Source organism: Parus major, chromosome 1A, assembly GCF_001522545.3.
Source record: "Parus major isolate Abel chromosome 1A, Parus_major1.1, whole genome shotgun sequence".
Classification (NCBI taxonomy): Eukaryota; Metazoa; Chordata; class Aves; order Passeriformes; family Paridae; genus Parus; species Parus major.
Genome location: NC_031773.1, coordinates 22,645,014 through 22,667,690, shown reverse-complemented (window position 1 = coordinate 22,667,690; position 22,677 = coordinate 22,645,014). Strand labels below are relative to the sequence as shown.

Genomic DNA, 22,677 nt, shown 5'->3' with positions numbered 1-22,677 from the left:
AGGTCTAGGAGCTCAACTTCAGAGCAGTACTGCTACTCCACACACAACTGCCGTTGCTACCCAGAACTTTTTGACTGTCAGAACAGGCAAGGGCAGTAAAGAGCCTTCTCCTCTAGTTTGACCAAGTTCCATTAGAAGAGATGAAATCCATACATACGGTGCCATCTTACAGAAGTGGAACTACCACAGAAGCCATAACTTCACAAATACATAAAGCACAGAAGTACTTGGCAGCAGTCACTCTTTCACTCAGGGAAACCAGCAACTTCAAAGTATTTCCAGCTTTAGGCCAATGTGAATGCATCAGCAAGTTTGAATCAAAACCTAACTGCATAAACTGACAAAACATTTGCAGTAGCACCCAAGGTTAAACAGTACAGGCTACAAACCTTGTCACATATCTGGCTGCAGAGAAGAGAGAGAAGAATTTTGGTTAAGGAGCTGAGGAAGAAAGAAAAAGAGCCTTAAGTTCAAAGGTCTTCAGTGAGACACATGAGCGTGGCCTACATGTACATGAGGCAAGGAAAAAAGCTCACAATAGAAAGACCACTAAAATACAAGAGGACAGTTGGAAAATGAAATCAGAAGGGAAACAGAAGTTGAGAGAGCACAGGGAGCTGACATTCCCTTTCTCACATTATGTAGGGAAACTGATTTCATAAATCCACCAATTCACACTGGCTGCAGCTAACAGAGTTCACTATTCTTTTCCATGTCAAGATACCCACATTCATTTGCAGCAGCCTTTGGCACAGCTGTTAGGATGGAAGGTTGTCAGTTTGTAAATATAACAAGTCCCAAAATCTGCTTGCAATACTTGCAGCAGACAGACATTCCCAGCTTTAGGCTATGCACTAAGGCTTCATCTTCCATATTCTGGTACACAGACCACTAACAGTACTTCCTATTTATGACTTGGAAATGGAAGACCACGTCTTAAGACTTTCCTGAACAAACTGAACATTGAGGTACTTGAGGATACAGATGATGCCATGACAGTCTCTGTTGTTCCCTAATTGATAATTTCAGGAAAACTTATCACAATAGAATGTGCATCTCAATTTAATATGAGGAAGGATAAATTCACAGCAAGAAATCTGAGTCCCAGAGATCTGCCTTCTGCTTTGATTGAGAGAAATCTGCTATGCTGAGATTTCCATCTTTCTCTTAAGAAAACGTGGTTGAAATGGTAAGAAATAGGTAAGTTTTCTGTGTGTACAGCAGTTGTTTGACTCACCTTATTCAAGGTAGAGAACTTCAGAGTTTGATACGGTATTAGAGTTTGAAGGGAATCCTAAGAAGACAAACTGTATAGTGAGAGTGAATTATCCTTAGCTCCTCTGGTGACAACAAACTAAAAGTCTCCATAGGTTGTGATCAACAGCAGAGAGAGCTTCAGGGGACTAAGTCCTACCAACAAAACTGCACTAGGAAGGAAAAATGTTAGTATAGAAAAAAGGCTCAAAATAAGAAGCAAATTCCCTCTGGACGTCAGTAATTGAAGACTGGGAAAACGTCATACGTAATTGTTCAACAGTTTCCTTGAGAGTATGCTCAAAGCTGTGGGACACACATGCTTTGGAAGGAAACTCTATGGGCGCTGTTGAAGTCAGGACACCAAGAGGGAACAGTATCACCATTCTCAGATCTAATGCAGACTTGTCTTGCAATCAGCTCAAATGTTTTTTCACAAGTGGGTTTGGAAGCATTTCTCACAAAACTTTGAAGAGGCCTATATATAGCAGTTTGAAATGTATTTACAATACATGTGTATTTATTAGCAGTTGTATAAAACATTGAGCCACAAAATGGCCTGGATAAATATTTAACTTCTGTAATTAAATCTCCCTACTTAAGGGAAGGCAGCAAGCATGTGGAGGTTTTATCTATCTTGATAATGACAAAACTTTGAGATTGTCAGAGATTCCAGTATCTTCAGGAAAATGAAAATGGAAAGCACTACCTGAAAACTGTTGCTGTAATTGAATTTGAAGAAGCACCAAGTACTCTCACTTTCTTTCCTTTTGCTGTCTGTTTTCCTCCTTCTTCTCCAAAAAAGGCACAACTGTTAAACCTTTTCTTTTAACCTAGGGCAGCTTTTTTGCCTAGAAGAGGAATGGTTTCCTCTTTCGCCTTTTTCTTAATATCTTGCTCCCATCTCTCTGTCCTTTCTTTTCCTCTCTTGTTCTGTGCTCCTTACTCCTCCTGGTTTCCTCTTTATTTCCCTTTCACAGCTGGCCCCTGAATTTTCCTTCCTTTCTAGTGCTTGTACACAGAACAGCCCCTGCAGATGATACAGTACTAATGACCTCATGAGTTCTTCCAGTAATGTCTGTCTGTCCACCTCCCTGTCCTCAAAAGAGTGTTCACAGAGAGTTCATCTCTGTAACTGCCACAACTAAGCATTTCCTATGCTGCCTTGGCCCCCTTTGTTGTGGCTTTCTGTGTGTAAAACAGGTGCTCTATGTAGACACATGGTTTAAATGGGTTCTTTCCAATGAAGGGGAACCACCAAACTGAGATGGACTTAAAAGTGAACACATACTTGTCACATTCCCTCAACAAGAGAATACAATGACTCAACAGAGAAACTTGGCCATGCCTCAATCCCATGGTCTCCGACTGATTGCAACTATTAGTATGGGTTTTCATGGTAAAATGGTCAGTGTTCTGTAAGGGATATGCTATCACACTGACTGCTAATTACAGGGCAGACTTGCACCGGAGGTATTGCAGAGGTTGCAGTATTGCTGCAAAATCAGAAAGCTCTAGAAACTTGCCAAAGAGTAGGTAATTCTACTGTTTCATGAAATGACACATGGCAGCAACTACAAGAACAAATGTCTCCTGTATGTAGTATATTTTCTGCAGTGAAGTGTAAGAGTGAGGTTATGCCATCCCATTCATATCATCCTATTTTTGAAGCATGCTTTTGTTGGTATTAGCTTATTAAAGCAAGTTCTGTGAAGAAACTACTGGAGTGAAGATCAAGAAAGAAGAAAAAGGTGTCTCAGATGTCTGATTTGATTTGTCACTCAATGTGATGTTAGCCACTTTAAACAGGTTAGTCAAACCACACAGTTGAGCTTAGCTGGGAACTTCCTTTGCCACTATTCCTTGTCATAGTTTCTCTTGTAAAAGAATGTAATGACAGAGTTCACCGCTTTGACTTAAACACTTCATGGCCGTTGACACTCCTGAAAATTTTACAACCCTGATGACCAAAAGTCTTCAGCCTTACAATGTACAGCTGTGCACTGTTCTGAAGATTAGCAGTTTCTTTGGCCTATCAGACAATATGGCATGGAACAATAAATGGATTCTAACTTCAGGCTGAAAAGGACAACCTTGCATACAGCTACTCTTTGGCAGCAGTTGAGAATGGTATTTCAAAATGCTTACCTTGGCCACAAAGGCCGCAACCCTGTTTCTTGAGGATAATGTGTTCTCACTTGGGCTGAGGAAGCTTCCTCCTAGACTGAGACTTCTGCTCAGTCCCAAATTGCTGCCAAGATGTCCCAGTGCAGTTGAATACAGAACTGGAGTTGCAGCCAGACCTCCACCGACAATGCTGCTTGTGATTAATGATTTGCTTTTCTGGCGCTCCCGGAGAAGCTTAGCATTGGCTTCTTCAAGTCTCTCATTAGCTCTGAAACATTTGGAAGCACACAAACAATTACCTTTGTAACCAAAGTTATTCTCCATGTTCTTGACTATTATTTGATTTCTGAGATGAAGAAAATAGTCCATCATTTCACCTGAGCTTGTTTGGAGGGCCTGTTTCTAAGACGTCACACTAGGGTGCAAAGAGCAGCAAGTGTCACCAATGCTTAGGACTGCTCAGCATGAGGGCTTCAAAGCCTTTTGTGAAAGCCATGTGTTTACACAGCTTCTTCTGGAAGGTATGTCACCTCCATAACAACTCTGGGCTTTCAGAGCTCAGAGCCACTGCTTAAACAGAAATCAAAAAAGGTAATTTCTATCTTTTCTTCACAGAATAGAAATCTGTTCTCTCAAAGGCATACCCTTATTCAAACAATAAAGGACATGAAATTAATTTTTTCTGTTGTACAGAAGATGAGATTATAGAGACTGGCAAAAAAAACCTGCCAGTTAAAACAGTATCTACTTGAAAAATATCTTGTTAATGCCATGATCAGTTGTGCACCTGGTGAAAGTCTAAAGAGAAATGAAGGCCTGTTGAACCAGATCTAAAGGTACTTTGCCCACAAACATACCATCATAGGCTTCCAATGCTGGCCAGGTGCAGTAGAGGAATTAACAAGAAATAGGCATGAGAAAAAAGGAGTCTCTTATTACTAGTCCAAAAAAAGCATAGACTTACCTTTCCAGTTTCTTTGCTAGGCATCGTCTAGTTTTCACTTCCTCCTGATACAGCTCCTTGTACTTTTCCACTTCTGCCTGTGCACATTCCTTTGGAAAACTTTCTTGTTGAGTATTTTTTATTTTATCCAATTCACACTCAAGATCTCTAATTCTGTCTTTTAGCTGGTTTCTCAGAGAAGCATGATGACTTGCTCTGATGTGTTCTAGTCTGTCCTGGGAGGCTGCCTGTGCCTGAGAGAGACATTGCACCTTCAACCACCACACACGAAAAGAGAACTCTCCCCACCTGTCAACTGCAAGTAACCAAGGTCATGGGTCCAGCCTGGCTCAGAAGCAGCTGTCTCCTCACTACCATCAGCAATTAAGGCAGAACCCAGGAGCTACCTCAGGATAAATAATTCTCTTCACTCAGGACCAAGCCCAAGTCACTACTACTATTCAAAGCTACTAATGAGAGGGCACAATCTCTGTAGGACAGGGCATGGAGAACAGGATTCCTCAAAGACCTTAGCAGGATGCCTCACCTCCTCCCAGTCTCCACACCTGCAATTTCAGTCACTTCTTTTCTGAGCACGCTCCCCTGTACAAGGACAAAACCGGACCTGTAGGTCTGGCTGTGGCAGCTGGAAGGTGCAAAACCTTTTCAAGCACAAACAGTGAGAAGCAGCCCAGTGGACAGAGACAGCCCCAAGCGCTGCAAAATGGAAACCTACCTTGGGCAATCTTTTGATTCAGGGACCTGCCAGCACATTACACACCATAAGGTCACTCCTGCCCAACCATATGCCCTTTGGTACAGACACAAGTACAATGCTAACACATAGAATTGACCACCCAAAGCAAAACACTAAGAAACGGTGGCCACAACCAAAGTCTACAGAGTACCTACAGATATATGTCAGAAAGTCACTCACTTGCAAAAACAGATTGACTTCTTGTAGTTTTTGTCTTATTTCTTGGCCTGCTCGCTCATCAACCTCTCTTTTATATTGCTCTATTTGGCTATGATCCACCATATTGGTCTCCAAGTGATGCTGGAGTTTTGCCACCTGTTCTTTCAGCTGGCATTTGCTCTTCTCCAGTTTTTCACAGTTCCCTTGCAGGGTAGATAGCTCTTCTTGCAAATCCCGGTTTTGTGCTTCCAGCTGCATACTTTTTTTAGACTCCATATCCAGCTGCTGGGAAAGTTCAGCAACCTTGTACACAAGAAAAAAAAAACCCAAAAAACTCAGAGCCATCTAAAGAAAGTGAATTCTGTTAAAATCACTGAAGGAGTTGTCTGTATTTATCATCTGCATACTCATTATTAGAAACTTAGTATTACAAACTTAATGTAACTGGGTTCTTCTTTTCCAACAAGATCAGCTTTCACATCATTTGTGACAGGATGGGAACGTGAGGAATTCTTTCACAGTTCTTCATGCAAAACTGCTATTAGCTTCTGGACTAAAAATGGGTCACTGCAAAGGCAGTAACTGATTTTACAATGATGCCTTCTAAAGCAGAGTGTAACTGAATTGTCACTTCTCTAGCAATGAATGAGTAATGAGCGGAGAAGTACATAAAGTTTATAAATACTACTACTGAACAGCCAGAACAACCTCAAAAACATCTCCAGCAACAATACTTCTGGGTCCCCTTGCCAAGATGGGCTGAAACGGCTACCTATGAGCAATAAGTTACAGCAGTTTTCCTATGTCACCTCTCATAATCGTACCCTGTGCAACAACAACACTTTTCAGAAAAGCAAAGTCCCAACTGCCTCTGGCTAAACTTGTGCCCAAGACAGGGCTCAAGGGTTGTTCTTGCTGTGTGAGCAATAGCAGTGTTCCTCCCCTCTCTTCCAGAGAAGGAACCCATCTGTCAGACCTAGGTGACACTGCCACAGCCTCAGCCTGCATCCAGGCCTCAGCTGAGGCCTGCTGCTCTCAGCCCTGATCCTCACCTATGGACACGACATCCTGGTTGTAGAACTGCCCATCCCTAAGCCTGGGTCTGAGGCTCTGCACTCTTGGCTGACCCTGCCTGCTGTCACCAGTCCTGTTCTGCTTGGTGAGCACCTGTGGGACTGCTCCCCTGCCCATGAGGTCACGGACCCTGCCAGCCTTGCTGCCACTCTTGGCTTGCCCTTCCTCTGCATGACACTCTGCCCTTCTTGTGCCTTTGCACTTAAGGATTGTATATTTACGCATAATGACAACTACATCAGTATTATTCATAGCCACCTGCTTCTCTAACAGTAGAAGGAGCATTGAGAGAGATCAATCAAATCTTAAATACAGCCAAGGAAAGAAAATCATCAACATAACAAGAAATACAGGGAGAACTTCACACAGGTTCGAAACAAAACAACCAAATAAACCCCAAATTATGCAGAGCTCACCTTTGTTCTCAATCTATCAACTTCACTGACCATTTCAGAATATCTGCTCTTCATTTCTCCCTTCAAATTAAGCTGTGACTCCATTTCTCTCTCCTCATACACCCTTATTTTCTTCGTAGCTCTACTGAGAAGTCTCTTCAACCTAAACATTGTTCGGAAAACAATGAAACAGAGGAATAAGCAATCCTTTCCATATGCTCTCAAGTAAGGAGTGCAGATATAGCTTCATCTTTAACATACTTAACAGCACCAGGAATTTCTGAGAAAAAACCTGCTCTTCTGGTGCCACAAATCACCTGGCGCATGCAAATTTCAGCTGAAAACATGGACTGAAGACTTCCTTCCCCGCACGTGGAGAACTGCAGGACAACCTGGATTGGCAATTCCTCTTGCAGCTATAAGTATAGGCTCATGTACAGATGTACTTTCCAGGAACTAACATGAGACTTCAGTTTGCTCACAGAGTATGTATACCTATTATTACATTACAGTTCAATAAAACTGGACTTCTATTCAGGGATCTCTTCCTCATATCAAAATGCCATACCTCTTAAAGTCCTTCTGCAATTCCAAGTTTCTTCTCATTTCTTGGTCCAGACGAAGTTCAACTGGGCGTTTTAACTCTACCAGTTTCTTCACTTTCTTTCTTTCACTCTCACACTTTCAAAACAGAAAAGACACGACACACAAAATGTAAGAATAGCTATATGCAGTATGTGTCTCTAACAATTTCCACAGAGAAGCTGCAGTCCACCTCCATCTGTTAGCCAAGTTCCACATTAGGTTTCACAGCAAACTGGCCAATATTGAAGAACAAAAACAGATGCCTCCACTGAAACAAAGATGGGAAAGATGCTGGACTACTTTCAGGAGTTCTCAACTCACAGCAAAGATTATGTAGGTATGCTTATCATGTGAGAATACAAATCAATCTAAAGGTTTTACAGGATCTTTTTTGATCAGCAGGCAGAGGAATTTGGTCTTTGGGAATTTTTTCAATATACAATTCCCTTCCACCTCTTCCTTGTGGCTACTTTCTTATGTGCTAGCTGCTTTGTACTTCCTTTATTCCTCTACAGACGAGGGGGGAAAGATTGGCCCTTTGAAACTGTCAGTCATTTCTTGTTTCTCAATCACATGTTAATTTCCCCACAATTCCTTCAGTATGTTTTTCTGCAAGGCTTTTAAGCATACCCTAGTCTTAAAACATGCTGCTGCTCCTCCATGCACTGCACTGGAAAAATTAGATACTTCAACCCTGCCCGGAAAACAAGGGGTCAGAAGATGGCCAGAAGGAATGCAAGAAAGAACTGGGGAACTGAAGCCCTGCTTGATGTGCTCAACTGATGCAAAGCCATGCTAAGAACTCTTTCAAAGACAGTTACTCCAGAACTTACACAAGATATCCAGATAGCTTTCATTTGCTTCCTGGATGATCCACAAATCACAACATATCCAGAGGCTGAATGGCAGGGGTAATAAAAAAATGCTCTCTATGTAAGAACTTGACCAAAAGATTAATGTGGTTCTCTCTACTGGCTTAGGTCTCCAGAGAATTATCTGGATTTACCTGTTCAAAGAGGTCTGCCTTTTCCCTGTCAAGTTGAGCAACACGCTCTTCGAGGTTGGATCTTGACTTGAATTGCTCTTCCCACATGCTCTGCAAGTCCTTTGATGTCAGAGCCAGCACATTCTGCTTTTGCACCTGTAAAAGCAGCAATGGCAGAAGAAGAAACTAAGGTGACCATAAAGAAAACACTGCAACAGAAAGCTGTAACTTAAATGGAAACTCTCTCCTCTCCTCATCCAATGTCTACGGTTAATGTTAATGTGGAATGTAAAACATGGCTTGGGAAACATGACCAAGAAGAGAAACTGAAGATGGTAAAAAAGATGAATGCTGTAAGGGTGGTGTGATGAGGTTGAACTTTGGGGAATAACAAACACACACACAAAATCACCCTGTAGCTTTCTTCCAAAGGTTCTCCAGAGTTCATGACACACTTTCTATTGTACTCATTTATAGGGCCCACCACAGAATATACCCTACCCTCATGGGTTCTGTAACAGCTGTACATCTGAGAGCAAGAAAACGTTTTGAAATTGACAATGGTATTGATGGTTCTGTCTAAAAGGACAAAGATTTGCCTAATAGATGCATTTGAGTTGAACAGAACTTACTGATTCAGTTCAAGTATAAAGAATGGAAGTTGACTACATAGCTGCTTTTAGTGGCATTTTTTAAGGAAAAAATAAAAATAAAATTAAAAAATCAGAAAAGGAAAAAACGATGAGAGAGATGTTTACTGGCTACAGAAAGTGACAAAACAGCACGAAGTCTCAGAAAAAAAAAATCCTTAGGTTGTATGACTTTCTCAAGTCCTTACAGAGAAGGTGAAACACTGGTTGTCATGACAAAAACTGACATGGCCTCAAGACAAGCTCTGACAAAATTGCAAAGCTAATATGGATCTGTCAAGTCTGGTCTCCTCTCTCAGCTTTCAACCACAGATCTCCATGCTATCCACAACATCCACTCTATCAGCCATCTGCTATGGTTTAACCCTGGTAGGCAGCAAAGCACTACACAGCCACTTGCTCACTTCCCTGCAGGTGGGACGGGGAAGAGAATTCATCAGATGGTGATGAACACAACTACCTTGCACACCATAACACATACATAACACAACAGTAAGAAAATGAGAGAGCCTTTTCCCTTGAGAGTGCCTTGCCCTAAAACCAGATGGGTATTTAACAGCTGTGTGATTACACAGTCCACATGATCTTTTTATCCATTACCTATACAGAAAATATTCAAAGACTAAAACAGTCATTCACAGAAGCTTGTCATGTACCTGCTTGTGGTGGTCCTCTGCAGCTGCCTGTGCTGTCTGTAAGCTCATTATCAAGTCTTCCAGGCGGTTATGAACCTATAGAAGCATTACAAGAAGAAAGAAGGCACACTATAACTTTCTAGATTGAAGTTACACCTCACTGACAAAAATATTACACAGAACCTCTTCACGTCTTTATTCCTACATTATTTATACCCAGCAACAATGATCAAAACAGCCTTAGTTTGATGCCACTGTAATATTGCTAGCAATCATCACTTCTGCCATTTGGTGCAGGGAGAGAGAAAAGACCACATGAGATATAAAGAATCTTCAATGAAAACAGGCAGAAGTAGCTTTTCTCACCCCCAGTACACTTGAAAATCATGCCTTATTAATCAAAGCTGAAGGATTTGTGACTACCTTTCCACTTCTCTTCAGAGTACCAGTACATCACAAAGTTTGACTATCACAGGCAGTGATTTTCAAAATACCTTTAGCTATAACTGACAACTACAGTTGTAACAAGAACCCTAGTTCACTGGCTACAATACAAAAAGCAACAACAACAAAAATCTCTTAGTTCAGGCAACTTATCTGAGCTAAAATTAACCACTGTGTAAAAGCAGTGGTAAATTCCAAGCCTCGCACTGAGTTCTGCAGATACCACAAGCAGTTCTCTTCACTGTTTCATGAGAACAGACACACAGCAAGTAGCCAAAGGAAAAACAATTCTGCACAGCAAAAGCTCTGGGACGTGTAATTTTTGTTTCAGTCTGATGATGTCAGCCAGGTCTCTGGCATAAAGGGATTGGAATCAATATACCCTGTGGATTTTCCACCAGTTAACTTGATGAATACCTTAAATAAAACACACCAAAGCAGAATGTGATGTTATGAAGAGTCTAAAGCAGATAATAGCAACACCAGTGTATTGCTGTCAAATCCTTACCTTTTAGAGTGTTATGTTTGACTTGCTATAGCACAGGAAAATTTTCAAAGCCGGATGGCTGTGAAGTAGAGCAGGCTGCTTTCTGAGCAGCCTCTATTCAGAAAAATGCAGGAAATGAGCTCCTCTTGGCTCTCCAGAAAATCTCATCATAAAATTTCCTCACAGAAATATGTAACTCAGCTCAGGAATCACTAAAGGAGAAATTTATGAGCAGCTTACTGAGTCAGAGGCTTGCAGATCTCTCTGCAGGGCTTCAATCCTGTTGCTTTGTTGCTGGACAGTGGCTTCCAATCTGGTGTTTTCAATTTCAAGGCTTAAAAAGAAATACAGGTCTTATTATAAAAATCTGCCAGAGCACCAATTCCAAAAGAACACTACAAAATAGTAAAACACAACATCCTTCAAAATCTTAATAATTTGCTGTGATGCAACAAGACTACCTATCTATGTTGTGGTTTCCAGCCAACCCCTGCAAGTGACAGATACCTCACCCCACTGTGTTCTCTTACTGTTGCACATGTTCTTCCAGTTGTTTTATAGTAGTGTTAGTCTCAGAAGATGCCAACAGCTGGTCCTGCAGTTTCAGGGCAGAAGCTGTTGCTTCTCTTTCCTTATCATCCAAGGCAGTCTTCAAGTCACGAACACAACGCTCAGAATTTAGGTATTTTTCTTCCACCTCCTGCAACTGTGAAGTCACAGAAAGAATCCACAGTTGTCATGTGAGCTTTTAGACAGAGGAGTCAGCTGCTGCCCAAGGATTCACATGCTGCAGGTATCTGCCCTGTGCCCAAAGAACTGTAATCATCTCAAGAACTTTCAAAGTTTTGCTTCTACTAGCAAATGTACACAAGCTGTGTTACTTCCTAATCTTCTACAGTGGCCTCTCCCATCCCTCCATGAATTTCCTAGAGCATGGTTCTAAGCACTAACACTGACCCTTCTGACCCTTTTGGTGATTTAGGATGCTCTTTGTATTCACTTGCTTGCTCCTCTGTGAAAACATGAATTAAGAAGCTCATCTGTATGTAGTGACTCCACAAGGCCCTCATAAGGATCAGATTTTATATTATTTTCCTTTTAGAACTCCAAGGCTTCTATACATCCATACCTTGGAAAAACACTGAAAGGCAGTCCCTAACTCAGAAATAGCTTATATTTCCCTTGCAGGAAAACCACTTAAGGATGGCAAATTACAGCAGGGCCAAAGAAGGGGAAAAAATGCAGAATAAGTTATAAAAGCAATCAGAATTTGACGTGTTACCTGGTGACAGGGCAGGGTGGGGGAAGTGGGGGCAGGGGGAAAGCAGGACAGCATAAAAATGTCCAAACACAGCAGTCCAATACTTCTACTGTTCTTCAGAAATCAGATAATCTGCTTGGCTAAACCAAAGGCAACAAGACATAAATATAGACATAAATGTATTGTGAAAAGCACCTTAGTAAATAAAAAATTTTGTCCAAGTAAGGGCATAACGTCCGCATGTCAAAGACAGGGACACCAAGTTTATTAAACATGCAATTGATTCACATATCATTAAATCTATGCTGTTGAGTCTTTTTCCTGCTGTTTTAGGACAACATCCAATCCTGCTTTTAACTGCCACCCTAGGATTCACTCATATAATTACAGACATTATGTACCTTGGTTTTAGCCTTTTCCAATTCCTTTTGCAAGCACAACTTGTCTTCCTCCAGGTCACTGCGGTAACGCGTAGTAACTTCGAGTGAAGCTTCTGACATAGATTGCTTTTTAAGAGCATCAGCAAGCTCCTGCTGCAGCTGTCTGATCATGCCCTAATGAAACAATTCAATGAGAATGAATAAAGTTGTAAGAACATGAAAAATGCCTTTACGTTGACTTATTTGATGATAGTTAGACTCGTTTTTGGATTGAATGCAAGTGAAATTCTGTCACCAGCAGGGAAGTCACACAATCACCTCTACATCTTTCTCAGCTGAGCATCTCCAAACTGTCAGCAGCTGCTCATGAGGATCTCTGTTTCCTAATAGATAAAAAAGATCCAAGTATCTTGAAACCATGCATAAGCACACAATGCAATCATGGGAATTTTTCTAACATAATCCAAAGAAATCTGTTGTGATGCAAGAGCCATAATCTGACTGCAGGTACTATTTTGTTGACTAAAGGCAGGACTTGGTATCAAATCATTCTTTGTTCTATTCCTACATTTTACAAATATAACTGAGTATCTATATCTAAAAGCTCTTTTTAGATATACTCTAAGAATATGATGAATCACATCCTCTTACAGCTGTCTTAATAAGCATGTTTTAGGATAACACCTACCTTTATACTGTTATATTAGATTTACTAAAACCTGGAGAATTCATACAATTATATAAATGTGCTATTTTCAAAGGGAACCTGTTGTTTTGGTATGAAGAATACACAGCAATTCAAAGATTAAAATGACTGACAGTGTTGCTGGAGTACTCTCCCCACACATACCTTAGAGTAAATGACAAATGAAGAATAATACAGTTATGTCACACATGCCTGTATTTATCTCACTCAAAGACTGCAGACTTGTTAGGAAGAAGGAAGTGTAATTTTAAATCACTGTACTATTTTAAATCATTAAAGGAGACCAACTGTATACCAGTACACATGTCTAAATATTGACTTTAATTAGTTCCTGTTTTCTAGAAAGGGAGATTAAACAAAATGAGTAAGGCAATTTTTAAGCCAATACTCTACCTGAAATTGGCCAGAATACTGTATCATTACAGAATTCCCTACCTACTCCTAGGAACACAGATAACAATTCATTCTCCAGGCAGACCCTTTAGAGGCCCCAGAATATTTATAAATTAATACCAGGACACTATAACACTCTTCAATTTTGACAGCAACTTAGGGAGAGGCAATGTTTTTCCTCTGTAGGAACTTAATATTCACTCATCTGCATCTTCATTTCTCAGCTGTCACATACTGGATCATTCTTCCTTTCACATCCCTCTTACTTGTGTCATTAGTGCAATACTTAAAAAAAAATCATCAAATACCTAAACCAATTCTATAGAGCAAAAAATGGACTAAGGAAAAGAGATGAAAGAAGCTCTAGAGAAGAATCACCTTTCTTAATCAAAGGAGACTTGGGTACATTTTCTCTGCTATCTGCTCGGATCTGAGCAGTAATATCCCATTTACCAAACCCTCCACAATTTCAAGAGAAACACAACAAACCAGAACAAATCATCATTATCTGGTCCCATGCATATGGCTTATAACTGACACACTTTAGAAACACAAAATGATTTTAAGAACTGGAAAACTTTAAATTGCAGTAAATCTGTATTTTACCTCTCTCTCTATTTTGTCTGTCTCATATTTGAAGACTTGTTCTCTTAAATCAGTACACTTGGCATTTAATTCCTTGTTTCTCTCTTCCACTAGGTAAACCTGCTTTTCAGTATCAGCTCTGAGTTTGTTGAAAATATCATTAAACCGATCTTGTACATCATTCACTACTTTTTCTTTGATGATCCCCTTGTTCTGCAGATCTTCCAGCTGCTGACGGAGTAAAAGGTTTTCACTCTGGAGCTGGCCCAAGCGCTCCTGCAAGGATTCCTGCTTTATTGTAAGTTTGTTTACTTGGTCTTTCTCAAGCTGTCGAGCACGATCGTATTCCTTTGCCTGACACTGGCTTTGACTTAATTCTTTTTGTGTCATTTCTAAAAGCAATGTTTTTTCTCTGAATGTTTGTCTTAACTGGTGAAGCTCATTTTCCAGACTATTAGCTTTGCTTTCAGCTTTACTCAGCTGCTGAGACAAGCTCTTGTTGGCTTCTCGCACGTCTGAAAGGTCATGATTGAGTTTGTCTTGCAGGCGAAGCCATTCATCACGTTCTCTCTGAAATGTTCGTTCAGCATCACTTTTTGATGACTGGTGACGCTCAAGTTCTTGAACAGTCGTGTTTAAGCGGGAACGAAACGATTCGATTTCTGTCTCTAGTCTGTCTTTGCTTTCTTTTGTCTGCTCAAGTTTGGAAGTCAGCATTGCAGATTCTGTCTTTAGTAAGTTCAGTTGTCCATTGTACTGAAAAACTGTTTGTGTTAAGGTTTCCTCATTCAGCTTAAGTTCTTTTTGGAGATCTTCGTTTTTTTCTTTTAAGGTCTCATTTTCCTCTAGATATTTTCCTTCTTCCTCCTGGTGCCTAAGTCTTATTTGATCAAGTTCCAGTCTTAGCATGGCAATCTCATCTTGCAGTAACTGATTTTTGTACAACAGATCCTTTTCTCTCTCAGTGTCAGATTCCTGAATGACAGGGAACAAGAATAAATATCCAGGTGGGAAATAAATCTACAAAACCACTTCAGCATTAAACCACATTTTTGTTTCTAACATTGCAACATGACTTCAAAGATGAGAACAAAATTTCAGATAAGACATAAGCTACTCTATGAGCCACTGCATGTGTCTCATAGACAGAGGCATAGCATGAAAGCGTAACATAGCCATAAATAAACGTGCCAAATACATAATGCCTTTTCCCCATAAACCAGCAACTAAATAATAAAATGATTTAAAATATTGCAGATATAAAGGTTATAAAATGACAGTGCTTTCTTGTGTGAGCATGCCTTTAAAATATTCCCTTTTTGATTAATTTAGCTGTGTTACCAATCTGGTAAAATCTCTGTTTACCAGAGGTAAAAATGGGATTTTCCTTTTAAAATGTCTTCTCAATGCTTTTTTTAGCATTGCTGGAAGTTTACTATACAGCTGAATCATCCCTCTGATACAAGAGTCCTGTATAGTACCTGTTTTATTATAGAAATTTTTTTCCATGTAAATATTGCCACTCTATATTTATTGGGCAGCACAGTCAAGAACAAATAATTCTTCCAAGAATTTAATATTCTTAGTAAATTCAGTAAACTTTTCAAGACTTCTTTTTTTTTGGTAGTGTTCATGATTGCTTATTCTCCATCCATTATTTTAACTACTATAGAGAGTTTAATTCATTGCTGATCTTCCTTCATAAAACTTTAATGTGTGGAGGTGGAAAAGAACTTGATACTTCAAGTTTGATAAGGGAATCAATAATTTAAAAAACCCCCAAGTAAGGGGAACAAAGAATTAGTGTCAAACAACTTCCTTCCTGGTCAGTCTGGATGTAGGTAGCTAGCTATGTGTTTCACAGCTAGAAATCCTACAAGTGATGATAAAATGTCAAGGAAATAAAAACAAGACAGTTGAAAAAACAGCATAAACAGTGTTTTCTTTTAGCTTTCTACTTGTACATGCAGTGTAAGTACATACAGCACTGATACTTCTTTCCAGAACTTTTAAGATGTAAAGGAAAACAGAAGAGGTATTTGCACAGTAAAATTACACTGATAAACTGTAAATAATCCATCAAGAAGCAGAAAAAAAAATGTAAGTTTTATTAGAACTTTAGAACAAACATGACAAAATTTAATTAATTAGAAAAAAAATCTGCTTACATCTGAACTTTTTCCTATCGTTCTTCTTGTCTCTTCTTCTAATTCCTTTTGTCTCCAAAGGTGGTTGTTCAAAATGCCTTCTTGCAGGGCTCTGGCACTCTTTTCCTGAGACAGCTGTCTCTGTGTTTCATCACGCTCATCTTCAACCTACAATAAAACAATTAATTTACTTGCACCTTCAGAAAAATCAAAGCTAGCAGTATCATTCCACTCTCCCTTTTATTCTTTTAAGTATTTTTACTTTCCACAGTTACAATAATCCCTCTAAAAATTTTAGTTTTCTTCTGAAAAATTAGAAGAAATACAGAATGTCTTATAATCATTTTGAAAAATAACTCAAAGTTGGGCTTTGAAATACAAACAAAAGAAAAGGGAACAGACTACTTGGAAACTAGTAGAAATCTGGAAATAGTCACCCAATGCCTCTTCCATGAACAAAGTGCCTCTTCTTTAGGCATACTGGAATACAACACCAATTAAAAAGAAGCAGAAAATAAGAAGGTGTTTAAGTCATTATCTAATATACCTGTTTGAAGAGCTTTCTCAGTGTTACTAACTCCATTTCTAAATTCCTTGATTGTAACTCAAGTTGCTGTTTCTCCTCTATCTCTTTACAATATTGCTCTTCTTTCCTTCTGAGTTTTTCTCTTGTTTTCTCATACAGTGTTTCTACTCTGAGTCTCTTTTCTTCTTCTTGCTTCAAAGTGAACCTGGGATTTAACAGTACAGTTGAAAAACTAAAGCACTGATATAAAAATTAGATATTTTACACTATGAACTTGCAGAAACAACTCAAACCATAAAAAGGTTAAATATCTTCAGATTTTATATTTTTACTCTAATGTTTAACTTTTTAAAAATTCTATTATCATTCCATTATCCATGGTATCAATTTTACAAAATATGGAAATAAACCACTGACTGTTTTATCACCTTTTAGTTTATCTAGGCAAATATACTGAGGTATGCACATTTCTGTTACTTTTGAAGACGTATTACAGACACTTGAATCAAGAGGAATTTGTTTTCTTAGCAAAGCAACATAAACATTTGTCTATGATTAATACACATTTTCTTAATATGATGAGCACTGCCTGCATATTATGGATTCAGTAACTGCAAGTAATGCTGATGAAGCAGCACATCACTTATCTCTCTGACAGACCCATCAATTTTTTAACAAGCCTTTTAAGTCTTAAACAATGGCTGACCATAGGAAAAGCATAGGAAAGTTTCTATTTGCTCAGGAACAAGATCAATTTTCAAAAATTTATTTAGAAATGTGGAGGGTTTGAGTTTAATGTGTTTAAAAATAGTTTTAAACCTCTAAGGATCTACATCTGGAAGAAACAACAGCAATTTAACTTTGATGATAACCTACAGAGAAATCCTTAGGGAATGTCAACTTCTTTACTAACTGAGACAAACAGCAGTAAGCACCAACATAGTAAGAAATGGTCCATAGTGTGCCCACAGTACCCAAATAAAAAAGCAGTTTTGCGTTTCATAATTATTTTGAGTATTTTTTCTCAAATCCTTGCAACAGTCAACAGGAAAAAAAAAATAGTATTAACATAACGACAGAGCTGGCAAGTGAAAATCTGCTTTAGAATTCAGCAAAAGCAAGTAGCAGCAGTCTCTAATAAATCATTTGAAAGACTGACAGTAAGATTTGTATTTCAATGATTTATACTGCAAGGAAGAAAGCTTTACATATAATTTTTAGGGTAATTTCACAAAAATAAAGCTTCTATAAGTGTAAGGCTAGCATAAAGTAATTGCTTTCATAATTTATTAAGAATGAAAATAATTATTCACACTTGTTAGATACTTGGGAATTTTGAAAAACACTGGCTAGGGTAAAGTAACTTTTCTTCACATGGAGTTGTGTTTTGAATTTGTGCTGAAAACAGTTGATATTATAGATGGTTTTGTTGTTGCTGAGCAACATCTGCACACCAACAAGGCATTTTCTGCTTCTCTTACTGCCCTACCAGCGAGGGGGCTGTGGGTGCACAAGAAGCTGGGAGGGGAGACAGCTGGGACAGGTGGACCCAGCCAACACAAGTGATTTCCCAAACCATATGACATCATGCTCAGTATATAAAGTGGGCAAAAGGAAGAAGGGGGGGGAATATTCAGAGTGATGGCTTTTGTCTTCCCAAGTAACTGTTCCCTGTGATGGAGCCCTGCTCTCCTAGGGACGGATCCACACCTGCCTGCCCATGGGTAGTGGCGAACGGACTCCTTGTTTCGCTTTGCTTGTGTGCACGGCTTTTGATTTCCTTATTACACTGTCTTTATCTCAACCCACGAGCTTTCTCCCTTTTCTCCTTCTGATTCTCTTCTTGCCATCCCACTGAATGGGGGAGAAGTGAGTGAGCACCTGCATGGGGTGTAGTTGCCAGCTGGGCTTCAACCATGACACACTGCTGGAGTCCAACTGAGGTAAAGCTGGGACTGGCTTCCTCATAATCCTCTTTCACATACCAGGAGGCACAACCCAAAGCTCAGTTCCCTCAGCCTCTCCTCACAGGGCTGGTGTTCCTGCTCCCTGACCAGCTTGCTAGTTCTCTGCTGAACTCACACACAACAACTAAGATCCCTCTGGTACTAGAAGGCCAAAAACTGGACACAGTGCTCTAGATGCCATTCAGTAAGTGCTGAATAGGGGCAGATAATCACTCCCTTCCATCTCCCAATCTGCCGCCACTGGCCTTCTCAGCTGCCAGCTCATAGTGGTTCATATTCATCTTGCTCTGGCAAGACCACCAAGGTCCTCTCAGCAAGCTCTCTGGCCAGGCCATCCTCAGGATATCATCACAAGAGGATCTTCCTTCCCAAAGCAAGGCTCTGCATTTATTCTTGCTGCGTTTCCTATGGCGTGTGCCAGCTACTCATGTCTGAAGTGATGCAAACAGTGGTTAAAATCCTCACATCATCCAAGCCTAGCTCAGGATTATAGAGAATGGGACAGCCCTGAATTTGACTTTTCAAATAAGCAAACATGCAAGCAAATAAGCACTCCATGCTTCTCTAAACATTTCTGAGTTTCACGATGTGGAGTTACCTGAATTTCTAATACTATACATCAACAGAAACAGCAAAGACAAAAACATACACATCTCATTTAAATCACCTCTCTTGTAAATCTCATTTTCCCATAAAACTCTGTTGTTCTCTTCTCTTGCTGTTAAAAAAAAGTAGAAAATCCGGATGATTTTAGATGGCACTAATATCCAGGTGTTTTTTCCTGACATTACATCATTCCTTTATAGCATAACTTTCCCATGGGATTCAAAATACAGAAAATCAAAAGTCTACAAGCTTTTCATCCATCACATCTATCATCAGCACCTTCTGGCACATTAACACTGACAAGGAAACACGTTATCAGAACAGATGATTACATACTTAAGGCTTTGGATATCACTTTTCCATTCCACTTCTTGATGAGCCAATATGGATTTCAAATCTTGATTCTCTTCTGCTCTTAATTTTGATTCCTCCTTTTCACTTTCCAATCTTTTTACTTCTCGCCAGACCGTTGCATACCGATTTTTTTCATGCTCTATTATTTGTTCATATTTAAGAAGTATGTTTTGAATTTTCAGTAAAATAGCAGAACCTGTTTTGAGACAGAAAAGACAAAGAGGAACATATACTATATTTAGGAGAAGACAAAACCACCACTCAGGCAAAGGAAAAGGAAACAAATAGGAAAAACAGCTGCTCTGTATACACACAGGACAGTGACGAAGGGGGAGGTGTTATCTTAAATATAAATAAACCAAGATACCTAGGACTGCACACAAAGAAACCATGTTTTAGAAGAGAAACTTCAAATATCTGAGGAAAAACTGACTTTAGAACATACCTGTATGATCCACAGTAAGCTGTTCTAAGAGCAACACAGCATCTTTGTAGGTGGATGTTGGCAATTTGACATCCTCTGATGTTGTTTCAGATGAGTGAGTTAAATCAAGGTCATCAGTTACATCCATTTGTATGCTGACCTACAAACAATACAGTATTTTCTGTATACAACTATGTAATATTACAGATGCATGAATAACTCGTTATTTTATTCACATTCCATATCTGATTGATCCCATCAGAGTGATTAAAAGCTGATAAGATTGTTTATCAAGAAACTAATTTTACAGTACCTTGTTTTTTTCACTTGCTTTTTTTGCTGCAGGTCTGGAAAACAGAAATATATTTCAGTTCTGTAATGTGTATCTTGCATTAAGAACAATATCTAAAGTTGTTTTGAAAACCTAATTTCAGTAGGAATTAAAGCAAACTTTAATACAATAATTTTTTTAGATTTAGGCGAATACTGGGAAAAAAAATGTTATTGGAGGATTATTTTTTTCACAAGATATTCAGCAAATGGTTGAAATAACTGTTCACTCAAAGTGATAGGAATCATACAGCTACAGATATGAAGATATACAGTTATGTGCACTCCCTGTTTAGTACTACAGGTTTAGTTCTCTTTGGTATTTAAACTCTTTCCCTTATGGGTCAAAAAACCGTAATTTTTGATTCTCTAGTGTACTTAGGCTGACAGGAATGGAGTTAATTTTTTTTAGAACAGCCCACACAATGCTGTGTGTTAGATTTCTGACCAAAACAGTGTTGACAACACACCAGTGTTTTAGCTATTGCTAAACAGTGCCTGTACCCTGTCAACAATTTCTGTTTCTCGTTTTGCCCCCTACAGTTAAGCTCAAGGTAGGCAAGAAGTCAAGAGCTGAAGAAAAAACATAAAAAGTAAAAAGTCTCAAATTTTATAGTGCAGGTGATAAAATAGCAACTTTGTTCTTGTGTCTCTCCCTCCCCCTTTTTAAAAATACATTTTCACATATACACTGGCCTTAAGCTAATTTTTCAGCACTTGTGCACATTGTCTTTATACTGATCTTGGCTAAGATGTTCAAAGCACATTAAGCAAAAAAGATGTGTTTTGGAAAACAAAAAGCATCATGTCATATTGCCACATGAAGGAACAAAAACCACTGTGCACAGCATGCTTACAAAAATCTTACCTTTAGCTTTAGATCAATTTTTATCATTAAGTAAGTTTTAATTATAACATTCCTTTACTCAGTACCTTCCTTCTTGAGATGCTTCACTGGAAGTGCTGTCATCTGGTACTCGAAAATTATTCCCACTGGAAGAGCTCATCTGCTGATTAGCCTTCTGCTTCGAAGCCTGTCCTTTATTTTCCTTTGCAACATCATGATTCAAAGCAAATTCACTACATTGAACAGAAAGAAAAAGAAATTACCAAGTGAGTAACTTTACAGAAAGTATTTATTTGAAACAGACACACTTAAGATGATGTCCGGAAATAACTGAGATGAAAAATATCTCTGCTAAAACACAGACTTAACTCAAAGGACTGTTATTAAAAAATAATAAAACAATTCAAAAGAACTATTTAAAAAATCTTGCCCTAGGAATGAGGGGAGAATGTGGAACCTCAACTAGATTCAGGCAATATCTTACATCCACATTAGAAGAAGTATTAAAAACAGAGATTCCTTTGAAGGACAGACAGAAGAACACTCCCTAGTTCTGAAACTAAGGAGTGAATCTAAGAACTCCTTACTTCTTAGTTTTATCAAATCCTGCTTAGGATTTCATAAACATATCAATGGCTCCTTCAAACTTTTGAGATTCATTTGATAATATCTTTTCCCTCTTCCTAAAAAAAAATAAATGTGTTTTTCTTAAATGTTTGTGAAGCAGTGGACTACTCAGTATTGCTTTCAGCATTAATGAAATTGCTTCAACTAGTAGAATATTAGAAAACCTAAAAGACTTGCGTAATCCTACAAATAAGCATTAGAGATCATGTCTTTAGTTTATACTTTCATTGGCATTTTAATAATTTCTGACCTCTCCTCAGGTAAAAAATTCTTGTTGACTTTTTCTTCTGTAGTGTTTTCATCCTCCATTTTCAAACAGCCTTTGTTCCTTAGTGTAAGCTTTTCTTTCATTTGCTGATTAGTAATGTTGCCTGGCTGCGTATTTAATTTATCAACATTTTCCTCTTTTGACATTGTCTGGGTATTGAAACATCTTTCTTTGCTTTTTTCCTTCTCAACCTACAAGAAGAAAGTTAAGTTCCAAGTATTAATCAGTATTTCCATAAAAGAGAAACACAGTATGCAAGATTGAATAATTCAGGGTTTACCTCTGAAAACGTGTAAAATGAAAAAAAATATAGACAAGTATTTTCACAAAAATTAAATTACAAGGTGTATTGTCATTGAAAGTACTTTGAATTCACTCAAGATTCTGTGATGTAACAGAAACACAGTCCTTAGAAACAAAACAACAGTGTATCTTAAATCATGAACAACAAAAATGTAAAAGCATTACTGATGGATTAAAGAGTTAGAAGGACTGCACAATGTTAGTTATAAAAACAGAAATAAAAAAAATCAAATGAAAGTGTGCTTGGTTACTGCTTCCTCCACCAAGAGCAGGTAGGGTAGCAGGGAAGAAGATTCCAAACCCACAAGTAGAAACAACTCCACTCACAGCAAACAGGAATTTAAGTGAAGGGCAATGAAGACACATCATGCAGAAATCACAGCAAATGGAAAATTCAGTCAAGACCCTGTTCAGAAGCTATTTTTCATTCCTTGTTTCAGAATCAAAACTGATTTAAT

General features: G+C 38.7%; 1 protein-coding gene across 6 annotated transcripts in view; it reads right to left on the bottom strand.

The window, feature by feature from the left end:
* The window catches only part of LOC107204647 (ankyrin repeat domain-containing protein 26-like), a 48,942-nt gene that overhangs the window by 3,568 nt on the left and 22,697 nt on the right, over nt 1–22,677 (bottom strand). For all 6 annotated transcript variants that reach the window (XM_015628153.3, XM_015628151.3, XM_015628156.3 and 3 more), the window contains 18 exons: nt 21,899–22,107; nt 21,108–21,254; nt 20,158–20,191; nt 19,866–20,004; nt 19,403–19,616; nt 16,515–16,698; nt 15,989–16,135; nt 13,842–14,795; nt 12,158–12,310; nt 11,026–11,201; nt 10,736–10,829; nt 9,586–9,660; nt 8,301–8,435; nt 7,278–7,390; nt 6,731–6,872; nt 5,262–5,543; nt 4,346–4,578; nt 3,403–3,649 (listed from right to left, as the gene is read on the bottom strand). In XM_015628153.3, coding sequence (XP_015483639.1) covers nt 3,403–3,649; nt 4,346–4,578; nt 5,262–5,543; nt 6,731–6,872; nt 7,278–7,390; nt 8,301–8,435; nt 9,586–9,660; nt 10,736–10,829; nt 11,026–11,201; nt 12,158–12,310; nt 13,842–14,795; nt 15,989–16,135; nt 16,515–16,698; nt 19,403–19,616; nt 19,866–20,004; nt 20,158–20,191; nt 21,108–21,254; nt 21,899–22,107 — 3,678 coding nt within the window. The remainder of the gene's footprint in view (nt 1–3,402; nt 3,650–4,345; nt 4,579–5,261; nt 5,544–6,730; nt 6,873–7,277; nt 7,391–8,300; nt 8,436–9,585; nt 9,661–10,735; nt 10,830–11,025; nt 11,202–12,157; nt 12,311–13,841; nt 14,796–15,988; nt 16,136–16,514; nt 16,699–19,402; nt 19,617–19,865; nt 20,005–20,157; nt 20,192–21,107; nt 21,255–21,898; nt 22,108–22,677) is intronic.